Source organism: Bombus affinis, chromosome 5 (genome assembly GCF_024516045.1).
Source record: "Bombus affinis isolate iyBomAffi1 chromosome 5, iyBomAffi1.2, whole genome shotgun sequence".
In the NCBI taxonomy this organism is placed as follows: Eukaryota; Metazoa; Arthropoda; class Insecta; order Hymenoptera; family Apidae; genus Bombus; species Bombus affinis.
In genome coordinates this window covers 10,661,114-10,671,780 of record NC_066348.1, presented here as the reverse complement: position 1 = coordinate 10,671,780, position 10,667 = coordinate 10,661,114, and the positions used below count along the sequence as shown (strand labels likewise).

General features: G+C 36.8%; 1 protein-coding gene and 1 long non-coding RNA gene across 2 annotated transcripts; both read right to left on the bottom strand.

The window, feature by feature from the left end:
- Positions 1–4,357: 4,357 nt before the first annotated feature.
- LOC126916450 (uncharacterized) lies at positions 4,358–9,016 on the bottom strand. The gene is made up of 3 exons (XM_050722296.1): positions 8,355–9,016; positions 6,077–6,243; positions 4,358–5,164 (listed from the first exon to the last, which is right to left on the bottom strand). Exons 1-3 carry the CDS (start codon positions 8,425–8,427, stop codon positions 4,895–4,897), a joined length of 510 nt encoding a protein of 169 aa, XP_050578253.1. The 5' UTR covers positions 8,428–9,016; the 3' UTR covers positions 4,358–4,894.
- Positions 6,391–8,148, bottom strand: LOC126916476 (uncharacterized). The gene is made up of 2 exons (XR_007710609.1): positions 6,906–8,148; positions 6,391–6,780 (listed from the first exon to the last, which is right to left on the bottom strand). It is a non-coding gene; the product is annotated as an uncharacterized LOC126916476 (long non-coding RNA).
- Positions 9,017–10,667: the final 1,651 nt, after the last annotated feature.

Here is a 10,667-nt window from a genome sequence, read left to right as displayed (position 1 = left end):
CTGCAAGCTTTGCAGAAAGTCGCTCATTCGCGATTTAGTAGCGATCGTGCCGAGCATCCACGTGGCGAGGAGAAAACTGGGAAGTTTCGATCGCGTCATGTCTTGCGCGCTTTGATCGAAATTTCAATAGGATTTTCTGGCTACCCAAAACTCGCCAGGCATGCTCGTTCACTCGCAGACGTAGTTATCGCGATGAAAGCAGCTAGTTCGCAGACCCGATATTCTCATTTCATTTCGCCGGTTCGTAACGCGTTCGAAACGCCGTGTCATATAGACGCGGATGCGACGATACTCTCGCGATCTAACATTTTCAATGCCTCGCGCTTTATCACGTAGCTCGCGCGGAAGTAATACGAAGGTGAATCGTTGGTTTTAATACACAGGGTGTTGTTTAATCGATCGTATAATGGAGAAGGGAACGATTCTACGGTACGCCAGAGATGAAATGAAATCATAGAATGCAGTGGTTTTGTAGGTAGTGCTTTATCGAAAAGATTAACCGTGAATATTTGCTCGACCTATTTATACCAAATTGATACAGAATCTTAAAATACAGACGAATCTTTCTCAATTTCCTTCGATCATCGTCTCTAGGCGTAGGAAACTGCCTCGTTGAATTCGAACGTTTCTCGATTTCCTTCGACGTCTTTCAATTTCTTCTTTTTTCAATCGCCGTTCGCCTTCTCAAAGCTGTCTTCGAACAGAATTCTTAGAACGACTTCCAATTCCTTTCGATTCGTCCAATCGTTTAGCTTTACGAAACTGTTTCGCTAAACTCCTTTTTCCACTGTACTTGCGTATCGTAACAAGCTCGTCGGCGGTAACTCGCGTCGATTAACGATTCACCACCAGTAAAGTAACCGGGAATGCAGCAAACTAGTAGTCGGTAGAACGAAGCGGAACGTAAGTGGAGCGAGCGATAAGAGCGATCGCGACAATCGCACGCCTCGCCGTGCGATTCCCACGCGAACGAATCATCAAATTCGAGCCAAAGATTCTCACTAACTCGAAGATTCGCGCCAGTGTTTTCCACGTGCGCGTCACAGAAATTCGAACGACTTTCGCGAAAAGGACGGAAGGATAAGACGATCGATCGGATTTCGGGTCGATAGCGATACCCCCGGACAGAAGGTTTCGACGAAAAAGTAGAGTAGACGCGACGAAGGAGCGTCGTGCAGCAACTGGTGGCCAATTTTTCCACCACGTGGCACCACGTGGAAATTTAAACGTTTCCCATGAAAATGATGCACCATCGGTGAAAGTAAAATACGATAATTAATCGGTCGTCGAGTCGAACGTGATATTCCGGATAAAATTTTTCGATGAAAAAAGTGGAGTAAACGCGACGAACGAGCTTCGTGCTACGACTGGAAGCCACATGGACGGATGAACGCGGCTGGAAACGCACGCGAGTGCAGCGGCGAATTGTGCGTAAGAGTAAGCGCGAACGCGAGACTGGAAAAAGCACCAGCGCTTACCGCCCACTGAAGTTCTAATAATGGCAGCTTTATGTGCAATCACCGAGAAACGAGGATGCTGGCGAACGCATTGTTCGACCCCGACCGAGACGATTTAACAAGGGCCGAGGATTTCATCTTGAACGTTGCTCTCGACCCCACCAGAATTCTTCGCTTTCCCTTGAACCGCGAACTCGAGAATATCGTATTCAGTAAGGCGACGAATCTAATGAACGGGAATTAAATCTGTTCCGACAGCTTCCTTTGCCTGGATGAAAGAATAAGTACGAGAGATAAATTATGTGAGATAATGCACAGTGACTGGCAGAAAAGTCATATCTACTTACGTGTATGAATTCTAAGTAAAATTTATATTAAACATTTCTTTTTTTGCCTATTACACACTTTTTTTTATTTTCTATTCTACGATATCTGTCACACGTTTATTCGTCTCGTCGATTAGAATTCAGTTTTATAAAATTACAGCATTTCTTCTTCAAATTTTCTTCAGGGCTTTCGATATTTGCGATGCTCAGTGCGTGGTGGGTGTGCAGCTACAGCTAACAATATCTTGTATATCAGTATCTTTTATAATCTTATACAGTGGCTGTGAAAAGGTATTTATATGCGTTAGGTTGTCCCAAAAGTTTCTTTAGTTTTATAAGGAAATATAATGTTATTATTATTGAATTCTGTATGAATAAAATAAAATGGATTCTATTACTACAAAATAGATCATACATAATTCAATACAATAATATGATAGAAAAAATGTACATTTATTATTTCCTCACAAAACGAAAGAAACTTTTATGCCAACCTAATGCTAATACTTACGTATCTCTATCTTTTCCAATTTCTTTTCATCAGCCGTTACATTTCGCTTTCAACTAGTGTCAATAGTTCGTAGTCATACGATAGTACTATCAAGTGACGCGAAATTTATCTGTCCATCTGCATAGTGGGTGGTTTTCGACCAGTGACTTTAAATGATTTTCCACTTTCTTCATATTTTTGCTTAGATTCCGCTTCGCTTAAAAAGATTCACATGTATCGATATGAAAATTATTGGAAGATATTCTAGCAACTTGCAAGAGTATTCAAGAATTTTTGAGCACACTTTTTAAAACACGAGAACGTAAATAGATATTGCATGATCCTAAACGATCCAGCGTGTAAATGTCGGTAAGGCTTTTGCAGACAGAGGACAATTAATATGCTTTCAATTAATATAATTGATTAACACGCTGGGATAAACACAATAGTAGAAATAATACAGAAATACTTTTTGTAGCCACTGTAAGTAGCTGTTGGGTACAGTATTGTTCAAAAGTAGACAGACGCTCGATTACTTTTGGCAAAATGTACTTTACTCGCAAGATTATGCGTAAATGGACTGCAAAATTTCATAACAGTTAAACGTAAAACGGACAATAGCCTACGTTTTGTAAAATGGTTTATCGAAATTAGGAGATAAAGAATTTCAGATAAGTAAGAGTGTAAAAAAGAAGAGAAAGATGGTTTTAATATTAATTTTAAAAATATTAAAAGGGACATTTCTGATTTTCTTATCCGTTGATAAATTGTTGTTTGAATAATTGCTTCTTGGAATAAAAATTATTTCTTTTCATTTTATTTGCGTTTTACACGACGAGATGAATGGCAACGAACGAGATGCAAAATGAGAGATGCTTAGCATCGAGGCATTACGCGTGGGCGATAGATTAGTATGACTCTTCAGAAAGAAATTACATTACGCTTAACGACGATCGTTATTCTTTCCTGGAATGGTTTTATTTCCTCTTAACAAGGCGATGTCGTCTCGCGTTTTCTGCGAAAAATAAAAAAATTCCATTCTTTGCCTTAGTTTTCATTATATGCTATCGCACGATAAATCATATCCCTTTGTTCACGGATGTGGAAATTTAATTAAAACCGATTCCTAGAAACGAATATGCGTTTTCCATTGGAACAAAACCCTATATCCCGTTAAAAACTTCCAGGAATTCAAGAACTTTGTAATTTTCCGTTTGACGATGTCGGATCTACATTCAACCTAAGCTCTCTCGATTTCTACGAAAATGATAATACGCAGATTTCCAGGATGCTGTTGAAAGAACAGAATGCACGAGTATAAACTGAATGCTTTCATTTAGGCAGTGTAATTACGTTAATTGGTTACAGCTGTAAACGCGCTGGTATAAACTATATAGTTTAAGCGATTTAGTAGATACCCGATCTCGCGTTTCCCTGTTTCCAGCGAAATTTTAGTATTATAAACGGAATGCGGATGTTTGTGCGTTTGAGAGAAATGTGGGTGTGTATAAACGTCCAGGTTGTACACTCTTGTTCACGAGTATCGAAAAATATGCCGATCGTTAAAATTGTTGGCTTCCTGCAAAATAATCAAAATAATTGGAAACCAATCGGAGGATACTTAAAAATTAAAGTAAAATAAAAAGAAAATTAAGGTATAATTAATAAAAGAATATTGTACAGAGATCGTACGAAGGAATTTAAATAAAAGTTGTGTACAATTTTCTAATGTTATGTGTCCACGAGAAAATTCCCATTCTATTGGGTTTTCCCAAAAATTTCTTTCCTTTTATAAGGAAGTGACAGATGCACATCATTTTTTGTTTTACATTATGATCCATTTTGTTCTATTAGTAGAAAACGGATCATACAAAATTCAATAAAATAATATAAAAGAAAAAATGTTGTGCATCTATTATTTTCTTATAAAACAGACAGAGACTTTTGGAACAACCTAATATGTTTCTCATTGACATCCCTCGGAATTAAGTAGAGGATAATGGAAAAATGGAAATCGATAAAAAGTATTTATTACTATATCGAGAGTTTTAATGAGTTTTTTTTTTTTTTTTTTTTTAGAAAAGTTTGTTACTTTATACAATTTATTGGTAGTGTATCGCTATAACAATTTTTCTAAAATTTACAATTTAAATTACATTGGTTCGTTGAACGATCGAGTAATAACTTAGCAGTGTTTTAAATCTCATTCTCGTAGATTTGATTGTATTTGCAATTATTATAATTATGAGCATCGTATTCTTAAGAACATCCCCTTTTTATATTATCGATTGTTCTTTGATTTATCGACAGTAGAACGAGAACATCATTATTATTTTCTTATTTCTGAGCTTCGTATTATCGATATCGTCGTAATTTTATTCACTTATTAATCAATATTCATCGTAATATTATTATGAAACACATAAGGAATGAAACTCCATGTACACATTTACAAAATGAAAACAGCATTTTCATTGGTAATGCGACAAATCTTATGTATCGTGTTGTTGTGTAATATTACAGTGTATGTTACAATGTACGTATAAACGCGTTAATGGAACCAATTATTCTCATCGGCGACTGAAAATGATTCACGATCGTGTGTTACTTCGTCTGCAATGTCAGGACGGATACATGATAATTGTTAATGTAATTTGTAATACTAAAGCTAGAAACAGATCGATCCCTCTTATCGTCAGATCGTTCGCAGCACCGGTACCGATATTGCAAAACGATTTCTCGCAGCAAGTGGTGCAAGCGGAGAGTTTTGTTCGTTCACCGACCACTATACATCCGGAGTCGCATTTGTTAGTACACTTTCTCTCCACCGACCAAGTTTGTGGACTAGACATTGAATCTTCGGTGCTGGTAGTGTAAGAAAACCGCTTTACCTGAAGAGAAAGAAGCAAACGTGAAAGGAATATTTGCAGATTTTAAACTTTCACGATGTTCGTTATATGACATGTCCTAGCGGATCGCAAGAGACACTCGTACGCTAAAATATAGTATTTCTTTTAATTTTGTCCGAGTACGAGCTCATTTTGGGCAGCATTAAACCACGAACTTGATAGTATCGAGCGAAAAGAGAAAAAAGAAGACTGAAAAGAAAAGATGAGAAAGAATTCTACATGTACGTAGAATGATTCTTGATACTAAAATTAAATTAATATTTGCAACAATTCCTTGTTTCACTCTGTATGACATTTCACATTGGAACTTGTAACGAACACGAGTGAGTGTGAACGTAACATATTTTTAGTCGAGGGAATATCAATTTTCCAGAATATCTCGCATCATTTCCAGAGAATACGGTTCGTTCATTGTTAATTCGGTCGGTTAATATCGATTACGGATTTCGTAAAATTTTTGCCGTGTATGTACAAACTGTACAATTATATCATATCCAATATCATTGTTGAATACCAATAAATAAGAAGAACAAATAAAAAATTGCATTTGCATATTCCCTCAAATGTGTACACCATGTACATATGTTCCTATAAAGCGGAAACAATTTCAATAAAGTACGTAATTATTATGAAACTGAATTGATCGACTATATTGAACATTTCCAAACACTAAAATCGCGTTATGAACGAAATGAAACTGTGTCTCTATCTTGAACAGCCTTCTCTCGCTCTCGTGTTGACGATAACTAATATCGCTTTTAGCTAGCTGTTTGCTATATTCTGTTTGCTTTAAAAGCACGCGATCAAAGCAAAATATCAAACATCTGCTGAAACACGTGCGTGACCTGTGTATAATCAACAAGCGTTCGAATCGCTGTTATCATTTGTCATTACCATACAGGTCCTTTTGTCACCAGTGCACTTGTGCCCGAAAGTGGTGAAGTTTCCGGTCAGATTGGCGCATCTCTCTCCGTCTTCCATTGTATCACACTGATGACACCATAAATCGTTTGCTCGTTCCGACGCTGCGTGAGTTCGATGTTCCGTAGTTAACAGTTGGCCTGATCATCGGACACAATCAACCGACAAATACGTATTAATTAATAGAAATCGTGATTTATCCTAGATTTCTAAAGATTATTAAAATCGACGTAGGAATCGGACGTAAGACATTGGGCAAATCGTTGTCTACTTTTTAATGCTTCGCATCTTTCTCTCTTTGATTTCTTAGAAATTACTTCCTTCTACTTCTTCCTTTCTTTCATTTTTCAAACAAATGTGTCGTGCTTTCATTAACGTCAGATTTTTGTACATTTTTGTAAAAATAAATAGATATTAGTCTTGACATTTAACAGACATATCGGCGATATGCGTAGGATGAAATTTCGTCGCGTTCGTCGACAAGATTGCTAGGAAGATTGCGGACAGGGATATCATCGAGGAAATCGTCTAATAAGGTGAAACATCGGTTTAGGTTTCTTATTTACAACGGAATTCTTCGGATGTTTAGCTTTTCCGTCGAATAGCGCCAAATTTTCCTGCTGTTCTTGCGATACGTCCGACGGTAAGACTTGGCAAGCAAAATATCGTAAACGTATCTGGAAATTACGAAAAATTTATTTCGATTTATTTCAATTAAACGTATTCCGAGAGCAGCAAACGTATTCCTTATCCATTGACAGGTAATCAACGAAATCATACACGGGTACTTAAAAATACCTACAGTTATGAAAAATATTTCCAAGTTCGGAAAAACGCTTCCACGCAAGTTTGACCAATCGTACCAATCCTCTAGAGTTTCAGCTTCTTAACAGATTGGATCATCTCCGAAGACTAAACAGACGGTATACGACTACGTTTGCATCTATACGACAATTGGATCTACGCAAGACTGCAGATTCGATATCCACGAAATATTCTATGTATATTTCATGAAGTTAAAAATTATACTGTTTTATTTCACATCTGGTTCCAATAGAATAAGATGGATTAAACGTAATTCAATAAAATAATTTAAAACAAAAAATGTTGTACATCTATTATTTCCTTATAAGATAAAAGACACTTTTGGGACGATCTAATGTTAAAAATTCTCTGTGAAAGTTGATTGTAATCTTCTTCTTATCTAAAGAAAAAGAGAAAATAGAAATAGATGTATTCAGTATGAATTATTTATTTTATGCATAGGAAACATAGGCAAGACGGTAAATGAAAAAGGTAGCCTCGAAATGAGAATTCATCGCGAAGCTTATCACGGAAGAAAAGTGAATTAAATGCACCGTGTACGATGATCGTTGTTTACACGATTCGTAACACAAATGGCTAACACCTACGAGTGAAGGCTTCAACAGGTGCACTTTCCTCTATATGCAGTTTATACGTAGAGGAAGATCTTCGCTATAAATAGACGAAACATCGTTCCTTCAGACATCTAGTGAAAACTCCCTCAACGAAACACGTTCCTAAAACGCAACTTGCTCGTAAAACAAATAGGGCCATGTAACTGAAAGGAACCTCGAGAAAGAAAGAGAAAAATGGGAAGAAACAGAAACTTCCATTTTCCATTACAGAAACGTTCTTTGTTGAAAGAAAAATTCCTCAAATTAAAAATTCTAAAAAAACGAAATACCGCCATTGTCTATCCTGGCAAATTATCTTCCGTCTTAACCAGTTACCTACTCTTGACGAGTATACTCGTCACGCGTAAAAAGCAGTTTTCGCTGTTTAAACTGCAATTTCAGCGAAAACTAAAATATATTCGTAAATTTGAAGACGTTTCGAACATTTGGAAGCCAGGACCAGGTAAAACGAACAAATGAAGAGATATAAATAATTATTATGAAAAAGCTATAATACAGCGTGAACAAAGTAGTCGTTCTGTCCTTTCTAACGCATTTTAGTCGCATTAGTCGCAACGGCTAACTGATCAATACATTGTCGAGTCGATCAACTTTGGTATTCCGATCGTATCGACGTGAAAATCGGCGTAACGAATAAGGCGCAAGAATCGTTTTCTTCTCTCGCAAATACCGAAGATGGACAACGCGTATCGGCGAATTTCTAATTTCAGAAAAATGTAATTTGATTCGTGGCGAAACGTGTGAGAAACGCGTCGAATTAAAGAGGCGAAGGTTTAAGCAGCCCGACCAAGCGAGTGAAATGCGAGGCTTACCATTGATGCTTACGACCATGGAGATAGACGCGACGATCAGGAAGCACGTGACAGCGGTACATGTATCGGCCATGTTGATAACGTCTAGCGCGTCACATTCGAAAATAAATTCGGCTGTTTAAATTGCGATCGGCTGATGTCCTTGGCGCATTGATCGCATGCTGGTGTATGGCGGCGAGCGCGTTGCAACGCAAAACGAGCGGATTTGGGTACAATAGACAGCCATATTGAGAATAGCCGGAGTCTGCGCTGGATGGGTACAGCTGCTCCAGAAACCTTGAAGCCCAGGGAAAATCAATATCCATGGCAGCCGGAAGGTCCTGTTCGTTCAGCGGGAACGTTTGACGTCAAAGTTTCTGCGCATTCGCATCACATCCAGGAAAAAGAAAATTCACTGTCACTGAATCAATGATTTGTCGACACCGCAACTAAAATTCAACTTACAATGCCTCGAAAGCTAAAATAGTCCGACACTCGCCGTAAAAACATCTTTCGTTTCGTACGTTCATTCGAACGAAATAACTCGTCTGCAACTGTGGACCGAACCATTTGAATTTTGCTCGACGAGTTAGAGGAAATCTTCGAAATGTGTTATTTAAATCTTCGTTACAGGTCCAGCTAGAAAAGTTGTAAAAAGCTACCTTCACTTTCTTCTTCGCTATTCCGACTAATTGTACTTCTTTCAACATTTCTTTACACGTCACCTATTGTTAATCTTTCCAATTCTTCTAACTCGTAAAAAAAAAAAAAAAAAAAAAAAAAAAGAAAAAAGGAAGGAAACAAATTGTTTGACTCAATTTTTGAAAAGTTATTCTGTTTTCTGCACCAACGCCTCCTATAGCCCGTTACACGAGACTTTTCGGGATTTTGTTCGTTTTGTAACGAAACACGACTATCCCGATCACATTGGTAGAATTTGAAATCATCCTGAAAGTGCAAATGTAAAAGACAGAAAATAGTTGTGGCGAATATTTGGGGGGAAAAATAGTACATAGTATAGATAGGTATTTTGAGCGTACAATAAATATCAAAAATTATTCCATTGAATATCGAGACGTATCGGTACAACAGATAATTGACTGTTTAATTAATTTCGTGAAATTAATTTCCTCCACGAGATACACCATAAAGAGCTATCTTCAACATGTTATAGACGCTAAATACTGTCCCATTGAACATTGAGATGCATCGATGTGATGGATAATTGACTGTTTAATCACTTTTGGAATCTCTGCGAAATATACACTCGCACTAAATATCTTGTTACTTAAAATACAATATAATATGTAATATACGATATGTAATATAATATGTAACATACACGTACACACGCGATATATTTATAAAGAAGCACGTATCAGAGTTGGAATAATTTCGTGAGCAACAGTAGACGGTAAATGTAATTTGCAAACGACCTCTTTATCAAATATCGATAAACGCGATCGATATGGAAGGGATCAGTGCTTATGCTGGCCAAATATTCCGTCATCGTTCAAACATCCATCGAAACTAATCCCAGTACATACCATTCGAATAATCGAGTAACTTCGTTATCGCGTATGATACAGTGCAATTACTTGATTGCAATGATATCTCAACGATTATTAACAGATACCAAGATGTCTCGACAGTTGCAAAAATCTTTTATAAATAAATTACACGTGGCTCGCGAAGCTGTTTCAACGTTGCTGGAAACTTTTTGCGTATATGATATACGAAGCATTTCGAAATGATCATTGCAGCACTGTAGCGAGACACGCCTAACTTGATCGTATCGGTGAAATTTCAAACGGATTTGGAAGTGTGCATAGAAGTTATATTTATCAGGGACACGTACTTTCCAAAATCATCAAACTATTCGAACAGTCAATTATTATTTAGTATGTTAATAAGCCACGATGTAATACTCTTAAAGAGTTAGAAAGAATAAATTTTCGGAAAATGGAACAATTTGACTTTCAAATGGCTCGTACGTGATCTAATCATCTGTTTGATGAACTTTTAATTGCTATCGTAGATAGGATCGTAAAATACTACGAATGTTACAGACATTGTCGTGATTTTCCTATAAAGTAACACACGACGCGTAGTCCGTTTGATGTTCGATTTGCTTGGCTCTTGTAATCCAATTTCAATAAAATTGTACAAAATGCACGTGATACGAAAGAAAATATAAAATATACAAAATACTCTTTACTTCTCTTTTTTTTTTTTTTTTCTTTTCAATCATATTCTCAAAAATATGAATTTGCATCAAAATCTACAGTCTAATTAGAATATTAGAAAGAATATTCAGACAGACGATGTATATAA